At 36.3% G+C, this 25,661-nt stretch overlaps 2 protein-coding genes across 5 annotated transcripts in view; one reads left to right on the top strand and one right to left on the bottom strand.

Moving 5' to 3' along the window:
- kcnc1a (potassium voltage-gated channel, Shaw-related subfamily, member 1a) overlaps window positions 1–7,027 on the top strand; it is a 45,167-nt gene extending 38,140 nt beyond the window's left edge. The window contains exon 4 of one of the 4 annotated variants that reach the window (XM_051114574.1): window positions 6,347–7,027. In XM_051114574.1, the coding sequence (XP_050970531.1) occupies window positions 6,347–6,456 (110 nt within the window). In that variant the 3' untranslated portion in view covers window positions 6,457–7,027. Of the gene's footprint in view, window positions 1–490; window positions 5,837–6,346 lie in introns of those variants that run through there. The other 3 variants (XM_051114575.1, XM_051114572.1, XM_051114573.1) reach the window with 3 other exon arrangements.
- Window positions 7,028–17,327: 10,300 nt separating this feature from the next.
- On the bottom strand, window positions 17,328–23,906 carry tph1b (tryptophan hydroxylase 1b). The gene is given in 12 exon segments (XM_051113865.1): window positions 17,328–18,770; window positions 18,868–19,001; window positions 19,504–19,599; window positions 19,716–19,751; window positions 19,753–19,843; window positions 21,338–21,473; window positions 21,874–22,070; window positions 22,158–22,225; window positions 22,328–22,428; window positions 22,541–22,700; window positions 22,960–23,094; window positions 23,743–23,906. Coding segments are annotated over 12 exon segments (1,419 nt in total). The 5' UTR covers window positions 23,833–23,906; the 3' UTR covers window positions 17,328–18,595.
- Between the last annotated feature and the right edge of the window lie 1,755 nt (window positions 23,907–25,661).

The following is a 25,661-nucleotide window of genomic DNA, read 5'->3' as shown; positions in this document are numbered from 1 at the left end:
TCAATCACAAATGAGACCAAATTTGTGCACCTCAACCATCTCAGATTTTAGTCAGATGAATGGGCTTAAAACTACATCTTTTGTTTAAAGTTTCTCTTTCATTAGTTCTTTTATTATCTTTAAAACACTACTGTCAAAATTTTTCATATGTAAACAAAACGAGACAGGGAGTTTCAGAGATAAAGACCCTTCCCTGCACGCTCAGATCCTTCCACAAGTCACATTTCTCCAACCCTCTTCTCTTTTAACATATTGTAAATAAGTTTTTTCCACACCACGCTGCATTACGTCAAACTCATATTAACACACATACAGCTGCCTCCTGGGGCCAACCTTAATCTTCCCTTTTTTTCTGTTTTTCTTTGTTGTTTGTTTGTTTTTTACTTGTTTCTTCCACCACTGTACATGCCTGTGGTCTGTCTCTATGTTTGTACCTCCTTCCATCTCTCCCTCTCTCCCGTCTTCCTTATGCTACCCGATTGGCTCATAGCCGGAATGTTCTCAGGGAGGTCAGGGGCGGAGCCGGCCGGCCCGACGCACGGCACACAGGGTTACCCACTGCTGCAGCTAGGCTGGGCGCACAGCCCAGAAGACGGCCATGCCAGGGTCACCACCTGAGATCCATCCCTGTTTCGCTGTCATACGCTCAAACCACTCACAGCAGCCTTAGATAAATCAAAGGCCCCTACACGCTATGTAGCTTTACAGGCTTTCAATTAACGTCAGCATATGTAGTGACATAAAAAACCAACACGCTTTCATGTTATCTCACACCTGTTCTAGTTTGACCCCTGACCCCTTCAGATCACATGCAGAGTTTTCCACAATAATTACACCACTGACAGCGACAACATAAACCGGCCATTTCCGATTACTTTCAAAAGAATATCCCGCTACCATCCACCAATTTGTCATGTGATCATTTTCTAACCAATAGCGCTGTCTGTCTGTGTCTTATGACATGTTGCTCTGTGTGAGCATGCTCTGTTTGACTTCAGATCTTACCCACAGCCAAAAGCACCACAAGAAGGTCAGCATCAACACCAAGCAGAACTACACACACTGTTCCCTACAAATATGTTTTTATGTCTTTTCGTGTTATATTTGTATGTGTTTGTGTAAGTTTATGAGTGTTTTGGGAGATGTCTGAGTGGGTGTGTGTGCATGCAGTGCTTCAGAATGCACTGTTCTTATTTTTCTGTAGCATTATGTTGTGCATGTGTTGGGGCAGTCCTGCGGCCTTGCTGCACTATCTGTCCTGATGCCTGTATGGTATTGGATAAGAAAGTGAAGACTTGGTTTTGCACACAGGCAAAGAATATGATGAAATGGTGTATGTACACCACTGACGTATTTGACATGCTCTTTCATTTTGAGTCGAAACTCACAATAAGCCATTAGTGGAAAAATATGAAAAACCTTTAAGTTTGCTTAAAAGTCTCTGCTTTCAAATGATGTCAGTTTTATTATGAAATTCAAACAGTTTGCACTTGCCTTAGTTCAAATGATCATCTCTTTCTTTTTAATAGTTGTATGAAAACACTGATGAACTTCGGAAGGTATGTTGATATAGTAAAACTTATTAGTATCATCGCTCAAGTAGTCCAAAAAAATTTTTAAACCATAGAAAGAAATCAATAAAATGGCTTGTTTTACCTGCTAGAAAATAATAGAAAAATCAATTCAACTGTTGATAATTTGGAAATTTATTGTTAAATATATGCACTATAACATTTTATTTTTTCTTAAACTGTTTTTATGACATCCTCATTATTTATTGTATGTTTGAATTAATTTCCTTAAAAAAAAAAAAAACATTGAATTGTTTGTAAACATAATAATCAGAGCTGGGTAGATTACTTACAAATTGTAATCTGTTGCTGATTCCAAATTACGTGACAAAAATTGTAGTTAGTAACATAATCCATTACATTACACATTTTAGGTAATGTAATCAAACTACTTTTAGATTACTTCTCTTTTTTTTAATGTATTGATTTTAATTAGGATAATCTAAGTGCAGTAAACATCATATTATGTCAAGGTTTCCCAAACTGACATTTGTAAAGGAACTGCAGGGGGTTTATGAGTTTAATTAAAATAAGTCATTATAAAATTATTCAAAATAAAACACTTACTAAAAAAATTAAAAAAATGTTTACCCACGTTATGTGACTATAACTAACGTCAGAGAACCATGAACATGCAAATCTGACACTTAATTATTAAAATATTTATTTTAAAATCTCAGGGGTTCTTTAAGTAAATATAATAGGTAAAAGAGGATCAGATGAGAAAAAAGATTTGTGAATTTGTGAATTCATGAATTTGTGCATTTTAATGTGTTTGAAAAACAAAAGCCTTCTAAAGACATAGGAATATATGGTTAAATAACCTACAGAGTGATAATTCAAATAAAAATGAATGTGTTCATCAGTAGTTGAAGCAATATTCAGACATTTATTACATCCAAATTGTCAAATGCTGTGTCGCAACCTAACTAATGTGTCTTTGTGTGAATGTCTGCAAAACTGTAGGACTTTATGAATGTATATAAGTGGTATTTCAGGAAGGAACATTTAAAATATGTGACCCTGGACCACAAAATCAGTCTTATGTTGCACGGGTATATTTGTAGCAATAGCCAAAAATACATAGAATGGGTCAAATTTATCAATTTTTCTTTTTTGCCTAAATCATTAGGATATTAAGTAAAGATCATGTTTCATGAAGATATTTTGTAAATTTCCCACTGTAAATATATCAAAACGTAATTTTTGATCAGTAACATGCATTGCTATAAACTTCATTTGGACAACTTTAAAGGTGATTTTCTTAGTATTTAGATTTTTTTGCACCATCAGATTCCAGATTTTCAAATAGTTGTATCTCAGCCAAATATTGTCCTATCCTAACAAACCATACATCAGTGGAAAGCTTGTTTATCAGATATTTCAGCTTTCAGATGATGTATGAATCTCAGTTTCAAGAAATTTATACTTATGACTGGTTTTGTGGTTTTGTGGTCCAGTGTCACATATGAAAAAGAAGAATTAGAGAGAATTAATAAGATTAATTTAATCTAATTACAAGTACTTAAATAATAGAATCTGATTACGTAATCCAGATTACATGTAATCAGTTACTACTCTCTGTTAATAATTATACCATTTGAAAGCAGATCCTTTCATTTTTTATTGTGTTTATGCTTAAAATGTTTTTCTTGTCAAAATGACTCGAAATGATGGTGCAAGTCATTTAGAGACTATGGAAAAGTGCCTGAAACTGAGAGTCTGACCCTGACAAATCATTGGACTGGATTCTCGGTTGCCTTAATTTCAAATTGACCAGTTAATTTAAATTCCTAGATTAACGAATCTGTGAACTTCTAAATTCTATTTGCAACATTTTTGCCTTGCAATACACAGCCTTCTTTGCTTGCTCTAATGCCAGATTAACCAACCGATCTTTGTGCATGCCCTCACAGAGATTGCATGCGATATTAAACCCTTTAAACCTGACCCATAGCAGCAAACATGGTGTGGAGCAAACTGAGAGAGGTCAAGACGAAACCTTTGTGTCTCAGCAACTGCCATGTGCACATTTCTCTCCACTAAACCAAGGTTATCAAAAGTCCCGAAGCCTGGGCACCATAACCAGCAAGGCCCGAACACTGGCCGAGGTGGTATCGATGTCCACCGGGTCCTGCGGCCCACCTGTTCTCCTGCGGCGGTCCCATTCTCCAATCCCCTCCATTCTCTAAGAGATGGAGCAGTTGTGTAGTTAGAGCTGTCTCCCTGGGTCTTCCTCCTGCTCTGCTGCCTTCTGTTCCCTGCGCTGTTTGAGTTGGTCTGGTCTGTCTTGTTCTCTGGTCCTTGTTTTCTGGAGCTGTGTTTTTGTCTCCTCCCCTCCTCCTTTTCCTCTTGCGTTCGTTTTGCTTGTTTCTTGTCTTTACGTATCGACTCTCAACTCATACAAAGCCATCAGAGAGAAAGAAAACCTCCAAATGATCTCAGGGAAATTTTTAAGGATTCCCTAGTTGTGAGTGTTTATCAGACACAATAAAAGAACTGGGATGAGAAAGGTAAACCTTTCTTTAAGAGCACATTATTGTTCCAGCACTTGGAAAGACTTGCGTCCTCCCTTCGAATGATAGAAATAATGATTTTTTTTAAGGATTTACTATGAATATTTATTTATAAATCCTCTCCCGTCTGAGTACATTCTCATATAGAACCCTTTTAGACACCTGGAAGACAAAACAATAGCTTTTTTATCAGCTTCTCTTTTTTTATGGTTTAGCTTCGCTGTTTAATTTTTACTCTACTTCCCCTTTGCTCCGGTGGAGTCTTCCTCCCTTCTTCCTTCATCACCTCATTAACAAGACCCCAGGTAGGAGGTATCAGGACTCCCTCTTTCTCGCTGTCCACAGCAAACGTCTCTCCCTCCTCTGCACTTCTTTCATTCTCCCTGTGCATTTCTGTCCATCTCTCTTTCTCCGACCTCTTTAGCCCTGGATTGCGAAAGCAACCCAAATGAACGTTTTTACAATGCAGACAAAAAGGAAGTCTTATTTTCTCAGCCCATTTCCTCCTCATTCTGTGAGATGAATGAAAACAAGGCCCAATGGCAGGATGACCCTGAGCAATCCAATCCTCCCCTGTATTTTCTACTGCAGATCCCTGCAAAGAGGAAACTGCCCTAGTTAAGTATATGCAGTCAGAGGTGCTCAAAGTGACCTGAGAAGGCAGCAGCATCTCAAAAACCTTCGTTTCCCTTCTCCAGCCTTGCTGGACTCCACAATGGCCAGAGGGAATTCAGGCTGGTGTCCAAAGGAGGGACATATATGTAGAGAAAGAGAGCACAATAGAGGATGTTGTTAGTCGACGCAGCGGCGAGCATTTTTATCCAGATTCCGGCTGTGTGAGGAATCTCATGGACCAGGACTTTTTTTAAGGAAGACCTCAAGGACCATCGACCGAAGAGTGCGATGAGCGGATGGCTTTAAAGCCAGCAAAATGAGTTTTATAAACATAACACTAATGATAGTACCTGCAGTGACAGATGTAGTGGACTCTTACCTGTTCATTTTAGCATGAGCTGCATGGTGTTACATTTAAAAAAAAGAGGAAAATATTCTATATCTGTTATGAATCTGTCTGTACAAAAAAAAACAAATATTTTCTTTCAAGAGTTCTTGACTTTTGCAGAATTGACATGTAGCCATGGATAATGAGATGTTCAGAGACCATGTCCTGAATTTCAGCAACTGATTTCTCCATTCTGTCTTTGTTGTTAACCACATGACTCAGCTCTGGTCACATTGACCTCAAATTCTGAATGAGACGCTCGTGGTTACTGCCGTGAGATCGACTGTAAATTCCACCTTTCGACTTTGTTTCTGTCTGGCATGCTTGTGATTCTGGATCTTATAGAAGAAAAAAAAAACAACTGAGCAAAATGAGTTATTTTTCTGTTCTATGTCTTAACTATTGGTGAATAGATCCTGTGCAAACTGTCGTGAGCAACTGTTTATTTCACATATCAAGTGCAGACTTTTAACAGTGTTATTTTTGGAGAAAAAATATCAAAAACGAGAAAAACGGCATCCTGTCGAGATGTTTTACATTTTCTCTCATTACTTTTAGGTACTAAAACACAAAGAAAAGCAAAAAAGACAGATGTATATTTACATTATAAGAGAACTGTATGCAATTTAGCTAACTTTGGGGAAAAACAAATGCATGCACTATGTTATGCAACAATAACTGCATAGAAAAACAGGAAAATATGACTACAACCATAGCATGAAATAAATTTTCTATGAAAACTGTTAGAGCGCTTGGGTTTTATTTCATTTATTATGTTTGATTTACTTGTTTCCCTCATTGGACAATGTACCAATACTCTCTTTGACCTGAAGTCGACAGGCACAAAGAGCTGAATTAGGTCTTTGATGCGAAAACATGTCTCCAGGTGGAGCAGCATGGCAGACTGCACTGATGAGCATGGTGATGAATTAAATCATTAACATTTGAAGGAAAGAGTGAAACACCTGCATGCTGTGAACAAGCTGAAGTTTTGAACAAGCGGTGTCAACATACACTCAGCTCAATGAGGTATGATGCTAAAGCCTGCCTTACGCCTGCTAAACGTGCCTGCTAGCAGACCGCGTTAACGTCACCCTCTGCTCTCCTTTCATCCCTTCCTCCTACTCCTCCTGACCCCTTCCATCTCTCCTCTGCGCTGGCTCGCACGTCATCCCGCACCCTCTTCACCCGTCTTTGTTCTCTAGGTGTCTGGGTAATAACTCGTCTGTTGTCTCTCTTCTTTTTCATGTCTGTAGAGGCTTCTCGGCAGGGCCGGCACAAACCGCCTGCAGACTCTGTGTGTGTCATGAATCGTGGTGTTCCAACCACTGTGTGCATGGCCCAGAACACCCCTCCCACTTCTTGATAACGCTCTATAAGTCTGTTTGTCGTACGCGAATGGGTGGAAGACCCGTTTCTACACATTTAAATGTATTTCAAAGGGACTTTTTGGTTTTGTTGGTGGCTGATAGTATTGTCAACTTGTAGTGGTGTGTAAAATGTCTATTTGAGTGCATGCGTGTTAAATATGTGTGTTTTTGTACGTGTGTCTGTACTGCAAATTTGCTTTTTGTGTTGCCCACGCTTGCGACTGAATATTTAGACCATCTAGTAATCTTTACAGGGTTATAAGGTCAAACCTATCCAGTAACTTTTTGCTCTTTTCGTGAATCACAAGAAATATTCACAAAGCTGCCTTTAAATTAGAATGGGCTCAAACTAATGATGTTGTTCTCTGTTGTGCTGCTGCTGTAAGTCATCAGTTGCCTTTGTTTGCTGTTTGCACTTTTACACTTTTACATTCCGGGGCTCAACAATAAGAATTTTTCCTGCTGGCCCTAGACAACAACAACAACAACAACAACAACAACAACAACAAACATGTATGTATGTCAAAAAAGGTATTTGAACATTGTTTTCTTTACATCAAATAATCCCCCCCCTTGTGGAACATGAAGGAACATATTTTGAAAGATGTTCATATCTCACTTTTTTTAATTGAATTTTTGGTCTATACAATGGTAGTCAATGGGAAACTGGTTTCTAATATTCGCATAGTATGTTCTTTTATGTTCTGCAGAAGAAAGAAGAGTAAATTATGACAGAATTTTCTTTTTGGACTATCCCTTCACTTTGCAGTTTTTAAAGGAGACCGATTATGCCACTTTTTACAATATGTAATAGTAAAATTTTCAGGTGCTTTTAGAATGTGTCTCAGCTTAAAATACCCCACAGATAATTTATTATATATTTTGAAAACGCCTATTTTGAGTGGAATCAGAAACATGCTATTTTCTGAGAGTACACATCCGAAACATGCACACAGAAAGCGGCAGTCACACGTTCTCACTCCCAACTCATCACATATTGACGCTTGGTCAGGACCCCTTGGCATCACTTTTTGACGCTCAGAGTACCCCTTTAGAGTAATTTTTTGATGCACGGAGGTATCCTTTTGGCGTAATTTTTTTGACGTGCAGGGTCCTCTATCATTTTCAGTTTAATGTATTTGTAAAAATAGAAATAATTTTATATAAATGTATACTTTCATTGGAGCAACTAACCGACCCCTACCCAGGGGCGGATTTAGAAAATAATTTTTAGGGTGGCAAAGGGGTGGCATGGGGTCTGTGAGCGGTGGCAACACCAAAGCAAGCCCCCATGCATAGTTTTTGGGGATTTATTGTCTGACATACAAAGTACAAATATTGCATTACCATTAAGTAATGATCTATACTGTTTAAAATGAAAAATAAATAACATTTCAGTGTCCATCATGGCACCAAGTCAATAAACAATCTAAAAAAAAAACTTCAACAGGTTATACAGTAAATTTTACTGAGCTTGTATCACTAAAGAAGACATGCGATTCTGTTAAATTACTACTTAGATGGTATAAATCACATTTTAGTGGAAGTTTAAGATGTTAATGTTGATGGTTTAATGTTAATTTCCTAACATTAGAAAGAAATATGTGACCCTGGACCACAAAACCAGTCGTAAGTCGCTGGAGTATATTTGTAGCAATAGCCAAAAATACATTGTATGGGTCAAAATTAAATAAAGATCATGTTTCATGAAGATATTTTGTAAAATTCCTACTGTAAATACATCAAAACTTAATTTTTGATTAGTAATATGCATTATTAAGAGCTTCATTTGAACAACTTTAAAGGTGATTTTCTCAATATTTCGATTTTTTTTTTGCACCCTCAGATTGCATATATTCAAATAGTTGTATCTCGGCCAAATATTGTCCTATCCTAACATACATCAATGGGAAGCGTATTTATTCAGCTTTCAGATTATGTATAAAGTTCAAATTTGAAAAATGGACCCTTATAACTGGTTTTGTGGTCCAGGGTCACATATTATGATATAAAAGCACTGAAAATGGATCAGTTTTGGAAACAATGTTTGATTTTCTGTTATTAACAGAGGTGGGAATGTCTGTAATCACAACACACTATCAACCATATAATCTAGCAACACCCCAGCAACTGCATAGCATGAGCCTAGCAACCACCCAGAACATTCTAGCAACCAACCAGCAACATGTTAGCAAACATCTAGAACATCTAACTGACCAAACTATTTATGTTTTTAAACCAGACTTTCAGACAAGCCAGCATACGATTGTCTTTCAAACTAGTTATTGCAGGTATTCTTAAATGCTTACCTTAATATATATATATATAGAATAGCAAAATGTCCATCATCTAATGTACTGGTGCTGTACTATGTAATTATACTGTATTTGTAAGTATAATACCCCTGTAAAAGATTCGTTAATTTCTCTCCTCTCTCCTTTGTTGGATGCAGAGATTCTGATTGGTGTGTCATCAGTTTTGCTACTTAATGTTTAACTCACTTATTGTTAAACTTTTTGAGAAATGTGTTTTTGTTTTGAGCACTGAATTAAGGGTTTGGGGAGATGAACTAAAATCAATTTTGTTAACAATCAAGAAAACTGCAATATGACCAGATGCTTATCTAACTCTGCTATTAGTGTTTGTGATCAGCATCTTCTTATTGATTTCATGCTATTATTGTTTCGTCGGATACGGCAAAAAGGCCTATATCCATGATGAAAGTTGAGCGAGCGGTCAGAGAATCGGATCACCAAACAATTACGCGATAAATCTCAGACATATCCGGACATGATTAGATGTCTCAGAGGAGTTAGTCAAAAAGCAGTAATTATCTGATTCACGAACAAATGTAAAACAATTCGTTAGTGAACTGGGCCGCGCTTTGTGTTTTTGACTCAAAAAGAACCGGTTCATAAGAGTCATTTGTTAATTAAGTCGAATACACTGTTACAAGTCATGTTACATTCCAATTCTGAAGCCGTACAACATCTTTATGCTAAGAAGAGAGTAAAACAAGTTTCTAATCGCTGTAATATGATCCCGCTCCGCTAATGCACTCACATCTTTAGTGATGCAATCAGTCACGAGACACACAGGAGCCAATAGCATTATGTAACTTAATGCTTCTTCTGGCGGCATTTGTGAATTCGTGCACAGACTGCGGCACACAAGATGAGCTTGGCGATCACATCTATTCCTCTCACAAATCAATCGTTTAGCCTCGGAAGACTTGGAATATTAATACTTTTTGTACTTGTTGTATCTGCCTGCTATATCTTGTGTTTTATTGACAAATGGTAGTTTTAGGGGCAGGGGTTGGGTTACCTGCTCAAAAATGTGTAAATACTGTCATATAAATAAAACTCTTATGACTGTTTACATTGAAAAAATCACACCCTAACACACACACACACACACATATATATATATATATATATATATATATATATATATATGCAATAATGGCAAAATTATTACCCAATATATAATTTAATCATGATGATAAAATTCCCAGTGCCTTTCACATCGGCATATTGACGCCAAGGATTTTGTTTTTAAAGCAATGAAGGACCATGCACTGCGAAAAATGACGCTAAAGTGGTACCCTGATCGTGGGAGTGAGAACATGTTGACTAAACTAAGTTCTCTTTTATGTCTTATTGTGCTTAAACTGTCAAATACACACATATTAAAAAACACAAGTTACAAAAACAGTCGGTTATGTCTGTGAAGGTAAACAGCTGGGAAAGAAATAGCATGTTAATATTAGATTTGTGTGGCAGCCACGTAATGTACAGTAAATGAATCAATAAAACATGCAGAATAAGGGGAGGTAATGTTATTATATAAAAACGTCACTGGGGAGCGAAATCTGATGCGCTACTTTTTTCACATGCCTGCAGAAAAAGGCTTATCAAAACAAAGTTACTTGGTTGTCCTTTATTACATTTTCCGGGTTGGTAGATGCACTGGGGACCCGATTAGAGCACTTAAACATGGAGAAAGTCAGATTTTCATGATATGTCACCTTTAAACATGATATGTTCAAAGAAATGTCAGTATGTTAGTAAGATAATCTTGATCTTGGTGGCTTTTTTCAGCAGAATATGCAACAACAATGTTCAATACATTATAGAAATACAGTTAAACATAAAAAAGATAAACATAGTGACAATATAACACTGATCTGACTGAGCATCTGACAACTGAGCCAAAACTTGTTCACACTAGCCCTGGGCCATCAGGCCGTCCTTATTGTTGAGCCCTGTATTTGCTTAGTTTATAAATGTTAGTAGACAAATTGTATATCACGCTGGTAATTTAGCAGTTATGTATTTATAATGTTCTTAATTCCATTCTAACTCTTTCTTTCCCCTGAACCCAGCAAGAACATCAGTACACTCCAGTGAAAGCAAGAGGTTATTTAAATGAAGTGAGATTTTAAATTTTTCAAATACAAAGTGGTCCACACTTATGTGTTCTTTTAGAATCATGCAGTAAATACTGATGTCAAAATATGAAAGACATCAGTATATCGATGTCCAGTTAGTTTGAACTTAACTCACTGCCAATGAGAAAGACACGTTTAATGGAGTTTTTCAAATCTGCAGATGAAGAAACCAGAATGACAAGTAGAAATACTTTTTAAAAAGCTTTGCTGCAAATGTTGTGTTGAATTATTCTGTAATTATCTCAAATAGATTCCAAAGTAGATACTACTGTACTAACACATTTAACCCAATCTAAAATTTTCACATTTAAAACCATGTCTTTTGTTAAAAGAAAATTTACATCATACCACAAGGCTACACTTCTCTAGATTGAGTGATTAATTCTACACTTAAGAGGAGCTCAATGATTAACGTATTTGTATTTTAAGAACCAAGGTTGACCCTAAATCTGTCACCAAGCATTTATATGTTTGTAAATATTACAGTAATTTATCCTATATTATACTATATAGCTAAACTTTGCAAGGTTTTATTCTTAGGTAAATTTCCCTGCCATCCTTAGGTAGCTACTGTACAATCTGCATTTGTTAGGTGGAATAAGCAACATTATTAATGAATGCAAACTGCATGATGTTGATGGTAAATACTAAATATACCTCAGTTCCACGTGTGCATTTGAAAACAACTATATAGGCATGATTCCACTTACACAATGAGCTAAATATAACTGAATTCTGTTGAGAGGATGCTTCAAAGGCTGTTTTATTGCTTCTAAGAGATTACCAGTTTTGTAGCTAACAAATTGCAGTTATCAGCTTGTCAGAAAGGCTGCCTTTCAAATGAACTCTCTATGATAACCTACTAATTATTTAACCAACTAAATGTTTTTAGGGGATACTAACAACAAATTCAGTAACAACAAATTAAGGTTAAGACAAATAAATAAACTATTTGAATAACTTCGTTGTATTTGTCCTTTCATTTTTTATATATATACTGTAAATCTTTAAGACTTTGCATGTCCGTCATAAATGTCTCAATACAAAATGTGTCAAATGTTCCCAAGGTTTGATTTATGATTTTGTTTTCATGTTCTTCTTCTGTTGTGTCCATGTTGACTGAAGTGCACGTGTGGCCCTGTGTGAGAGTGTGTGTACGGGTGCAAAGGTCTGTGTTTTCTCTGTTTGAGTGCATGTACCCCCAGTTCTTTGCTCTGCTGCTGAGCTTTGATCTTTTCAGACACTATGGCAACCTAGTTACCTAATAGGGACCGTAGCCATAGCAACACAAGTATGTGATCGGCTTTCAAGGGCAGCCCATTTCTCCCATGCCTCCCTGCTGCCTGGTTACATTTGTACGTGCTATTTGGGTCCGCAATTCATCAGACACGTTCACACATCAGAACACAAAGTTCTTCACATAATTATCACTGATGCTATTCTATGTCAGTAACAGTATCATTACAGTCGGTTGCATCTGCCTACATAGATCCAATGCTGCTCATGAGGTACATAAACAAAACTAGACCCTACGATAATTGGGGTATTTACAGTGATAATTACCTTACCGTAATTACTACCTGAGTCTATGTGTGTGCATGAAATCACAACCCTGGTTATTCACCTTCTCCAATTGCAGTTATCGTAAATTACCATCTACACACCCTCTCACATAAGAAGCTGAACACCTGTAAAATTCTGGAGGATGGCCCAAGTTGAGGTAAGGAGACAAATAGTAACACTTCTGACAGTGCAACATTGGGTTTTAACCTGCAGGAACAGCACAGCCTCATTCATACTGGTTCATGCTGCTAGCAGCCCTGACAAACCATTAAAAACAGCATGCAAGACATCAAATTTGGATGAAAGCTTATGGGTCATTATGAAGACATTATTAAAATGTAATATATATATATGCTTTAATTATCACTTAATGGAGTAGCATGCTAGTGTTATATATAATATAGTAATATCTGTAATTTAGCCATTTTTTTACCTTGTGAGGGGGACTTTCTGACCCCTATAAGAAAAACAGCTTAGAAATCAAACAGAACAGTTTTTTTTCCCCATTTAAAATAATAAAAACCCCCTGCTAAAACTACTTTCGGTGAGTGATACACTTAGGGTTAGGACAGAATAATTGTACAGTATAATTTACACAGTAAAATTTCTTTTCTTTTTCTTTTTTTAAAGAAATTACTAATTACCTTCATCATGGATTAAATTAATTAGTTTAAAAGTGACAGTAAAAACCTTAAATGATTGTGTTTTTGAACTGTAAATTTTATTATTATTATTTTTTTCTGCAGTAATTATGTTGCATTATTAAGCATTTAAACTATGTATACAAGACTTGTGTTGAGAAGGTTACTTTGGAAATGTAATTAGTTACAGATTACAAGTTACCCTATTTAAAATGTAATAAGTAGTGTAACTATTTTAATTACTTTATTAATGTAACTGAATACATTTGATTACTTTTTGACAACTTTTTAAAATCTAAATTTCTAATTTTCTCAAACATGTCAGACATTTAAAATCTTAATTTAAAAGCACAGCCACCACAAAATCCGACTTTTTACTTTGAGATCGTTCTAACCTAAAATTATAAGATATAGTGTAATAGATTTGATAAATTAAATCTTTGCATAGCATCTAACAATGCCTTGGAAAAAACAGTTAATTTGAAAAAAATAAAGCACACACGTAAACCCAAATAGGAAATAAAACAGCTGTCAAATAAACGTGTGTCCTATTCTGTGTCCTAAACTCCTGCAACATTGGTGTGTCATATGTTAGAGCAGTCAATGCAATTTGAGAAAGAAATCAATTAAATTATAATATTCAGATGTAACCCCCTTTGTAATCATTACAATTTTCATAAGTAACTGTAATTTAATTACACATTTTCCCCCAGTAACTGTAACTGATTACAGTTACATTTAATTTGTAATTAAATTACAAAATTCTGTTAAATGTAACTAGTTGCTCCCCAACACTGTACAAGCCTTAGGCCTATTTAAGAATTGTCAGGTATGAATTATACATATGATAATTGAACTGTATGATAATTTGCCAGTTAATATAAGATTAGGTGACGAAAGTTTTCATTAAATAATTAAGTCATCTGCAATTTTACTTAATAATATGCAAGTGTTAATAATAATCGACTTACAATTTCAGAAGTATGTTGAATTCATGAGTAGGCATATGGCGCTAAAGCCATCACATCTCCCATCAGCTGACAGCAAATCAGACAAGTCATTTTTCTCTTGCACTGTCCTTTCTTTAAAGGGGTCATCGGATGCCTTTAGGGTCTTAATGAAAAGTCTATAATATACTTTGGTTAAAAATTCTCAATGGTTGTATAAAACAACACCCTTTTTACCTTGCCAAAATCAGCTCTGCAAAAATCATCCCATTCTGAGAAGACTGTTCCTTTAAATGCAAATGAGCTCCACCCCTCTCTTCTCTCTGTGGAGTGACGAGCCTGTTTACTTTACCTGCATTTAGCCGCATTTAGATCAATCGGAGATATTCTTGTCAAACTTACATCCCTGTTCTGGCATTGAAACAATGGAGGTCGGACTGTGACAGCTGATCTGAGGTAAGATGCTCATGTCAATTAACTATCATGGGAGCGGCCTCTGTCAGTGTGACGCCATACCGACAGGCATCTGAGAATGGCTCGATTTGAAAAAGGGGATATTATTTTTACAGATTAATTAAAAACCATTGCGTGGATTTTTATCATTATAGGGTAGATTTGTACATACACTGCCAACACACATTAATGTTCAAACAACATGAAAAAGTGAACTTTGCATACGATGACCCCTTTAAATAATACATTAAAAGTAAGCGAAACCTTTTCACCTTTTATAAAGATCAGTGCTGTGCTTGGGAAGGGGGCAGGATTTCACTTGCAGCTTGGACTCCATTTGGAACTGAAATCAGGAAATCCCTGAGGGTCTTACTTCTGCTTTGAAGTGTCATATCTCAGAGGGACTAGGAGATTCCAATAAGTCCAATAAGTCTGCTGGATATTGTATCCAGTGTAAAAATATCTGCTGTTTAGGTCAGTTTGCCTTAAGTGAATCCAGGGCAACAGTAGGACATAACTTCCTCTGCTTCTAACTGGAGGAGAGTAATGAGCTAAACTATCTGTGACTGAACTGATGATGAGGCTGAGGGCCATTGAGCATGTGCAGTAAGTCTGCTCAGGGCCTTCTGCTGTTCATGCAGTTACTTCATCTTCTTGTGCTGTCACAGGATGGCCTGCCATCGAGCAGCCAGCCCTGAAAGTTTAATGAACACCAATTAAGCCTTCAGAATCGCTTAAGTGGTTGGGACTACTGGCAGTAGTGATAGAGGAGCTCTGGGAGGAGATAATGAAGAGAGAGAAGAGAAATAGAGAACAAAATGGAAAAAGGAGTTGATTATGAAAGATTATAAATACAATTTTATGGACTTAGTTATGGACTTATTTAATTTTTGAATTATGATGATCTGCTTTTGATGGTATTATGCACTCATTAATATTATATAGACCATATTATTATTACTAAATTGTTAATATAAATGTGACCCTGGACCACAAAACCAGTCATAAGCCGCACAGGTATAATTGTATAGGTCAAAATTATATTTTTCTTTTATGCCAAAAATCATTAGGTTATAAAGTAAAGATCTTATTCCATGAAGATATTTTGTAATATTCCTACCATAAATACATCAAAACTTACTTTTTAATTAGTAATATGCATTGCTAAGAAATTCATTTGGACAACTTTAAAGGTGATTCTCTCAATATTTATATTTATATTTTAATATTTTTTTTGCACCCTCAGATTCCAGATTTTCAAATAGTTAAATCACAGCCAAATATTGTCCTATCCTAACAAACCATACATCAATGGAAAGCTTTTTTACTCAGCTTTTTATTCTCCCTTATGTTTTTATGTCCAGGGTCACAAATATCAAAATATTTAATAAACACAATAACGTTGCAGCTCATGTGCTATACCCTTTCATGTGCCTTAATATGAATGATAAAAACCCCCATCTTTTTCCATTAGTGTCATTCTGTGATCTTTATATCATTTCTGACTGCATACTGACTGCATGCCCACATAAAACATTGACATGCATGCATTTCATCTACAGTTCTTTGCTGTCTGCCCTTTCATATCTCTTCTGGTGGGAACCCTGTAAAGCAGCCAAGCCCCCTTTGACTCTCTATCTCTCTCATCCTTTCACTTCTGTAACTACAAAAGGAGCACTAGAGTGTGTGTACAGATTTTTTACTGCCCCTGGAATAAGCTTGAAATGCACACTAAGTTGATGGAATATGCAGATAGGAAAACCTAATGTTTTCAGCCAATAAAAACATATGTAGCCTACTGCTGCAACTGACAGAGACTCATGCATCATAAATTAATTCTACAAATACTTATGGTATAACTGCATGAACTACCAGTCTGTGTGCAGTGCACTCAATAAATGCATATTGCAAAATCTACAGTAAATAACCCCATACAGATCTGAATGTTGTTTAAAATGCAACATGACTTATTTTACTGTCATAGTGCATGGAATTTTTATGAAAACCGAAGATCATTGATTTTTAATGTGGCTGTCTACCCGAAATCTCCAGAGGACTTTGAACGTTCTGTTGTTGGAAGCAGTTCTGGAAACAGTCTAAGTACTTTGATGTTAGTGCTCCTCCATTAAATAAGCATCTCGTTCATTTATCACAAGATATAATGCACAAGAAATAAAACCTTCAAATGTAGGCTACTCAGATGGTAATCTAATTGCAAGTATTCATATCTCTAATGAAAGGGGATCTTGGAAATATCCCAAGTTCTTCTTTGTACTCTTTTGGGAGCTAAGTACCTCTTCAGTGTGATTCAGTAACAACCTGGTTGATTCTAGAACAAGCACTGTCATACATGACCCAAGAATCTGAAACACTTTTACTCCCTAATTATTTCAGAAATATGTATGTGGAGAGGTGTTTATAGAAACTTAGGCCTACCTGGCTGAAAAAAACAGCTAGTACATCCAGTTTAGTTTCATAAACATCTGAATGTAACTCTGTCGCCCTCCTGAGTACTGACTGCAGACTAGCAAGGGAGCAAGTCAAAATAGTTCATTCAGACGTCGCGTTAGCCAGGCGTTCGATTCTGGTTTCGTATCCGTTTTCTTTAAATAAATGTTTTTGGTTTTTTTTAAACGTCATATTATTATTATGATTATAATGTGACGATTATGATATAATAATACATATGATATAAACAAAAGAGATGCACACGTCAACAATTGCAAGTTCTTACAGTTTGCTTACATTTTTGTGATTTCCTCACAACTGTAAACAAGTGTTTGTACAAACACTATGCAAAATAGCCTACATGAAACCAAGAACAATCAACACAAAATCATATTTTTCCACAATAACAGACACAAGTTTGCAACATTTCAGAAAATGTGCATATTTTTGTAAACATTTCTCTGGGATTTGTTACCTCAGTGTATCGATTGTGTCTCAAGTTTGAGTTTTACTGAGTTACCACTGTAATACAGCTGCATTGCCATCTCCTGGCTACAGTATCACACTGCAGAATACAATAACTTCTTATCGAATGATAATGTTTACAAACCAACAAATATATATTAGAAGTGTGGGTTTTATGAGTTACTCATTGTTTCAATAATACCGTTTGAATCGTTTGTGTGATTCAGACAAACTATAACTACTAACTGCTAACAAATTATTTAATAAAAGTTGGCTACATTTATACATTTATTTATTACTTACATTTTGATCTCTCCTTGTAAGAATCACTTATTTAGCATTCAATAAGCATAAACATGAATGGCCATGGACAAGCAGCAAGGATTACAGTCTTCAGAACACAAAACACACAACATACACACCACAGTTTCAGATTCACATCAGGATAATAAGAAAAATGAGAAACATTTTAGATATAATATATATTTTTATATCACAAACACCAATAAATAAATTATTCAGCTCATGGTAAGAAACTAATGGGCCTATTTACTAGAATTTACAGTAGGTTTGATGTTGGGAAAGCAACAAAGGCCTTTAACTGGTTGATAATACACAATAAGTTTAGAATTAAGAATTTAGAGTAAGCTAAGCTTTAGTTTAGAGTGTATTTATTTAACGACTATTAACACAAATGTGTGAAAGCCTTGAGATGTAACATTTGTAGGAGTGCTTTTAAAACCTATAAACTGTGCAAGGATGACCCATTTCCATGTCTGAGGTGTATTTAGAGAGACTGTAAGTGGAGTGGAGAGAAGGTTAAAGTATATATACTATGAATCTAGTGATCATGAGATAATGTAGTTTTTGCTGTGGTGGTGTTTGAATAGCAGTGAAGGACTCTGAGCTGGTTGGTGTATTTAAAGAGCACTTAAAGACTCTCCTGAAAGCAGTGTTTGGATATCGAAGTGCTTTGTGGTATTTGGACGATTTTCAGTAGCAGAGGAAAGGTGCTCACAGAGACGTTAAGAGTGATTCACCTCTGCAGTCAGAGAAGGCAGGTAATGAGATAATACTATTGCAGTGTTGAATGTTGAGTAACGTGCTTTGATATAAGAGATAGCAAGAATAAAAGCTATTAATATGAGCAAGAGTCATAATGGTTTCAGACGCCAAGGTGTGCACTGAGTCGACAGAGAGCGTCTCCTACAATGTCCAGCTCGTGTCTGAGCTCCTCGACCACATCGTTGATGCTGGGCATGTCCCTCAGCACACACACGCTCTGTGTGTACGGGTTATACCGCAAGGAGAATGGACGCTGGATTGTCTTTGCAAATTCACTGTGATTAAAAAAATAGAGGACATAAATGGTCAAAGCAAAACAATAATGATATGGCATGCGAAAGTAACAGGTCACATATTTAAAAATAGATTTACCGCATTCTAAATTTGGCTTCCTCAAAGCTCTCCGAAACGAAGTAAACATCTTGGAAGGTGGTAATGAGACACTCCTGTTTACAGGTGACATTGGGCTCAAAGGGTAGGATTTTGGCAGAGCCTGAGAGAGAGTGCTTCAAAACAAAACAAAACAAAACATATGCATTTCAGAGTCATTCACTTTAGTTAAATTCATTAACAGCAGTTGCAATACTCTTCAACATTTGGGGCCAGTAATATTTCTATCTAGCATGGATGCAGTAAATGTATCAGAAGCGACAGTAATGATATTTATAATGTTACACAAGACTTCTATTTCAACTAAACGAGTTTCTTGAGAATTAAATGAGCATATTAGAATGATTTCTGAAGGAACATGTGACTTAACACTGGAGTAATGGCAGCTGAAAAGTCAGCTTAAAATGTATAAAATTGAAAACGTTACTTTAAATTGTAATAATAGTTTACAATATTCCTGTTTTTACTGTTTTTGATCAAATTAATGCAGCTTTGTTTTTTTAAAGCCACTTAAAAATTGAATTTTATTCAATTTGATTGTTCAAACTAGTTATTGGATTAAACATAAAAAGATTATTGTTGTAATCTATGATTCTAAAACTGACATTGTGTATTTACCTTAAGTTCACTGATGGAAGAGAGCAGCCCAGCACCATATGCTCTGAGTGAACCCTCCTGTTTACACAGTCCAAACTCTACTGTGAAGAAATAGCACTGCAATGGCACACACACCAACATAACAATCATTAAAACCCATGTAAAAAATGTTAAGTCTTTATATCTACATACTGTATAAACAGCAGGACAGCGAAATGTATAGAAATACATACTGTTGCTAACTTCTGCACAGCATCATCAGACGCCCCCGAGAGAAGCCAGTCCTAATTCCTGAGAGAATTGTGCGAAACTGGGTTCGGCCAATAGAGGAACATGACCCAGCAGCTCATGACATGTGTCCCTGAAAGACACAAATGTGAAGATCTCTTTAATTGTTTGTCAAGCTTTGTTGACCAAGCAGAATAAGGCCTAGTACACAAGACATATACAATCAGTGTGTAGCAGGAAGTGAAGCAGGAGTAAGCTCGCATAAAGATTTGATGTTAACACTGTTTCTGCTGTAGAGTTGCAGCTCTATGCAAATGATTAATTTCTGTGTTACTACATTGAGTTTTTTTTAAAGGGCACTTTTATGCTGTTTATGATTTTAACTTTCCTTTAATGTTGTAATAAATCTGTTGGTGCATATAAACCATCTGCAAAGATACAAAGCAGAGATAATCTCTCTAGTAGAAAACACTTTGTTTGTAGTCCTGCCATTGTTTCTGTGACTTAGGTACATCGCCATGTTAAACGTTTCCATAATTCCCACCTACTGTTTTCTTTGGCCCACCCTTAAAGAACAATTGGGTAAGTCATTTCGCAATGTCTTTGTAAATTAGGTGCTTTTTAAAAACAAAAAATTTAAAACTTGGACTTATACCTCTACCAAAACCACAGTTACACTAGAAGCCTTGGGAGCTAAAAACCCAGACGCGTCATCAGTTGGCCATACGGTCGGCACTGAACATATGCCACTGAGCTGAACACAACTTGCATATTTTGCTGATTATTGCTGCTGAGAATGATCAATTATTGCCAAGTTTTGGGCTGTACTAATTGGTCGGAACAGGAAAAACACTATAGTGACTGCCAAAAGTTATAACAAATTAAGGAAAAGAGTGCAAAAAACTGAGGAACAAAAGGCATTTGTGGTTAGCCAAACTGAACCAGGATTTCAAGGGCAAGGATCCTAAAAACATTTGCATTTGTTCTTATCATTTCTGGTCAGGTAGGTGAAATATTACACTAATTTCTTAATAAATACTGCTTGTACACATCTTTACCACCTATTAACTTTAGTTTGTCAAAATATTGCATCCCTTCCTGCTCACTAATTCCTTCTCTATATGATTTAGCAGCTTCCACACACGGTTTTTCGTGGTTTATTATCCTAATAATAGCATAAATTAGGATAACTGACCAAATCGTAAGTGCAAATCCTCTATTGAATTACAACAGACTGGGCCAGCTGACCAGTCAGAGAAAACTGGGCTTAAATATTCAAAAGATTAAAGGTTGGAAAAGATGTGTTAAAAAGATGTTAAAGAGGCTAAAAGGAGTGTACAGTATGAAATGTATTTAATATCATGTAAGTTATTCTACCAGACCACAAAAATAAACCCAAACTCTGAAGTGCAAAATATAAACTGCTGAAATCATCTGGATTCAGTTTGATTTACTGAATAGAAGGTGATATGTTTGTTTTCATTTCTGCATGTTCATGCATCAGGTGTGACAGACAGTGGGTGTTGCTTCAACAATGGGTGCTGCTTCATAAAAGCCTATTTCAAAAGATGGTGTCAATAAACAGACCTGAAGAGATAAAGGCATATACGGTATGCTTTGTACTCACGGTTCAGGAGTGTAAAGAGGATCTGAGCTGTGACGCACATATTGTGTACAGTGAAACACTCTGAAGGCCAGACCAGCCAGAAAGTCTCTTGGTGACAAATACCCAGCAACAGGACGAATGGTGAAGCCAGTTCGCTCTGAAACAAACATGTTTGTTTTTGTGAATTGTGGGGACTTTCCATAGACTTCCATAGTTTTTATACTGACCAAACGATATTGTCTATCCCCTAACCCAACCCTAACCCTAAACCTACCCCTTACAGGAAACATGTTTGCATCGTTACATTTTCAGATAAACACCATTTACTATTTTTAATAATTTTTTAACATTGTGGGGACTGCAGGCCGATCCCCACAATGTCAAAAATTTCAGATTTTACTATCCTTGTGGGGACATTTGGTCCCCACAATGTAGCAAAAACAAGTACACACACACACACACACAACAGCTATACAACTACTGCCCTCTGCTGGTGACACAACTAATACTTCTCATCAGCATCTTAAAAAACATATTTTATGCATGCTCAGTCTCACCTCTCAGGAAGTTGGACACATCCTCCAGTTGTGGTATGTTGTCCTCTCTGTAGCCACAGTACTGGGTGAGCAGTGGCAGGTTGTTCAGGTACTCTCGACAGGCATGTGTGGGATACAGCTTATTCAACTCCCGAAAAACGACACCCCACGTCTTCACCTCTTCCTCCGTAAACTCTACATGTGGTATAGGTTCTCCACTGCGGAGTGAGAGAGAATCATGTGAATACTAAAGATAAATATGTGGAATTAATATACGAGTTTTAAAACCTTATAGTTAAACGTACTGTTTGTAACTCATGGCAAGATCTGCAAAATATTTCCTTCTCTTACGATAAACGTTGTCTTTGAATCCCTGAAATCATATAGAAACAAAAACATACGTTTCTCATACATAAGGTATGACATGAATACTATTATCAGTGATATAGCCTAATTCTCTAGCAAAAATACTGACCGGATGATCTGCGTCCAAATCTGAACCATACATCAGAACACGACAGGCACTCTTATCCAGATCTGAGATCTTCTTGGGGAACCAAGGCACCTCAGCAACATCTGAAAAATGCATTTTCAGTGTTACACGACATTTATGCACTAATGTCTGTGTAGTAGTCATATCCAATGAAGGAGTGAAACACAGTACTGTTTGAAGGAGTCCAGAACTTACCAGGTGAGTCCATGGTTACAATGCTCGTTTGTTTGCGCAGTAGGCGAACAATGTCTTTTAGAGTTTCTCGATCACTGTCACAGTCCACCAGTACCTCCAACTCTGAGTTACGCCGCCGGGACTTACGTGACTCAATGTGCAAAAGCTTCACCTGGCTGTCCTGTTTATAATGAATGAAAATATGTAATTTAGCCTACTTAAAACTTAAATTTAGTGTAATTCCATAATGTGTGTTTGAATAATATTTATACAAAATACATGTATTTTATACATTAATACATTCATATATATATATATATATATATATATAAGAAAGAAAAAAGAAAGAAAAATGATACATTGAGATTAATTCATATTGAAAAAAATATGACAATTACACCAGACTGGTAACGTTTAAAGAATGGAAAACATTCATGTACCTGAAATAATTTTAATGCCTTCACAAGCCCTCCGACTTCATTCTTCAGAGAGAAGACAATTGCGGCATGTTCTCTCTTAGAGGAACGTATCTTCTCTTTGTTCTCATCTGTCTTATGAAAAGTAGGTTTGTTCAACTTAAAAGAGAGAGAGAAAGAGTGTATTGTAATCAGTATCATTGGGTTTTACTCAGGTGTCTTTTGACATTAGCATGACAATCTCTCTACTACAGAGCAGATGTTTAATATCCCGTGTGAGTGAACTTATGTTTGTTTTTGACATGTTTCTCAAACAGGAAATCGTTATCCACAGGCAAATAACATGTAAATATCATTATTTTCATAAGGTTGGGTAGGATGCATCATGCTATCAAATATATGACTAGACCAGCACTGTGTTGGACAGCAACTTCAGAGTCATGTAAACGCGATGACATCAATATACAATACATAACAGATCATACACAAGTTCAAAAATGAATATATGTGGAAAGATTTATGATATTTAAATGTACATTAATGATGTTAAGTACATAATATAATATTTAATTAGGTTATTGATTAAAGTCAAAATATATAAAAATAAATATGCTCCAGTAGAAACATCAGCAATTTGTGATTACACACTTAAATTTTCAAGATCAATCTATTATCCGTTTTGACAGCTCACTTTTCTCTTCATAATTAGAAATGTTAGCATTTTGATATGTAAAACATAGCAAAAATGTTAGCATTTGGATATGAAAAATGTTTGCATTTTGAATATACGCCAAAAGTTCTCCTTACCTCATTGTTGAGTTGCCTTTCTTCGTAACTCTTATTGATGGAGTCAAAAGAGCGTCCTCGACGCGGTCCGTCAAGCTTGTTGGAGAGCATGGATGGGTTCTCCTGTTTTTATAGTAGAATATGGAGAGGTGCGTGGCTCAGATAGACGCTTCTGTCAGTCTGATAATGATGTTTTCTCTCTGGATTTATAAAGAGATCAGGCGGAGGAGGAGGGAGGAGCGCGCAGCTTTGGAAAGTCCGAAACGACCAGCCCGATCAGAAAATTTTCACTGGAGAAAATCGACCGTTCGACCGTTAGATCATTATGATACAGTTAATGTTTTTTTTTTTACTCGAGGCATTATTTCTGAATAATGTATGAATGCATGCCAGTTTGCCTTTATTGTGTTCACCTGTTTTTCCAAGATCTACAGAAAAAAATAGGATGTTGGGAAACGTGTTCACAAAATTATTCACAAAATTTATATAGTTTAAGGACGTTTTAAACTAAATATTAATAAAACACTCAAAACCATGTTAGAAAATTATACTTTTGATTCAAAACCTTAGTTTGCATAAACTGATAATTATCTCTATCACATTGGTTAGGCCTATCACCTTGAAGAGTCAGATCATAACAAACACTATTCATAATGTTCATTAATTTATAATAGTAATGTTTAATATTGATTGTCAACATCAGTAGCTGATCACAATCACAAGAAAAGAGAAGAACAAAATGGTAAGGAAATGTAAATAAAACAGCAAATCGACTATCACATAATGATGCTGATATACTTCAGAACTATTTCGTGACCATCCATTAAAAGATTCATACAAATCGAGTCATAGACCTTGGCATTTAAACACACCCAATCTTTCATTTGGTTCATACTGTTGACATTTGTTTATTTATTTACTCTTTCCAAGGTTGGTCTGGGATCAGTGAGCTTTATTTCCACACCTCTGTGGAAATATCAGTGATGAAAGTGATGTGGATAACGGTCTAATAAGCCACGGCAGCAGGCCTAGATTAACTGGCGACGACTGATTCGGAACGTGCTTGTCACTGGTTCCTGTTATCTCCAAACCGAAGGCCCCAGTCCACCCTATAGTTCCAGTCCGGGGGTGATTTGTTCCAAAGGGAGAAACATGGAAAATAATAAAAGCACGTCAATGAGCGTGGCTCGGATTAATAATGATGTGGTAGTTATGAGCAATGGCTGTTTACAAGCTCACACCAGCATTAATTAGCTCAAAACGCAATATAATTAGGTACTGCTGTACGTCCATTTCCAAACAACATGACTAATCTTTTATTCAGACGTTCTCACGCTACTTCTGTGCTTTATTGGTCCATTGTCTGTGCCTCCCACTGCTTGGTCATTGATCTGAAAGACCTCCATACCCCTCCTCAGGGGGACAGACAGACAGTCTTTTGTAAGGCAGCCCATAAGTACACATCTCATTAGGCTTTATGAAGTGAGAGATGCACCATCTATTGAAACACAGCCAGTTTATACCAGTTCCAACAGCATGTCGAGATTTTTTGGCACTAATTAGTGCAAATGTTGATTTTCTTTAGCTCTGCAAATCAATTTCCTATATCATTAAAATGATGAAAAGCAAGACGTGAGCAAATCAAAATGCTTTGTACTTTATGACTCGAAGAAAATCTTATTTGTACAACCACAACTCATTTAGCGGTAAGACACAGGAAATGCTTGAACTTTTTGGTGGTAACAGCTATCTGGGGGTCAAAAAGAATCAGGGAATGAGCAACGCTCCATCTTAATATAGTTAGCATGTACATCTACTTTTGAGATTTACATTCGTTTCCTTTTGGCTATAGATATAATAATGGTGTTTGTGCAGAACCGGTGATGTACAGCATGATGAGCCAAGTCAAATCATGTTCAGACTAATCCAATGCAGCACTG

Source organism: Labeo rohita, chromosome 7 (assembly GCF_022985175.1).
Source record: "Labeo rohita strain BAU-BD-2019 chromosome 7, IGBB_LRoh.1.0, whole genome shotgun sequence".
Classification (NCBI taxonomy): Eukaryota; Metazoa; Chordata; class Actinopteri; order Cypriniformes; family Cyprinidae; genus Labeo; species Labeo rohita.
Note: the sequence above shows the minus strand (reverse complement) of the source record. Positions and strands in the feature narration are given on the sequence as shown.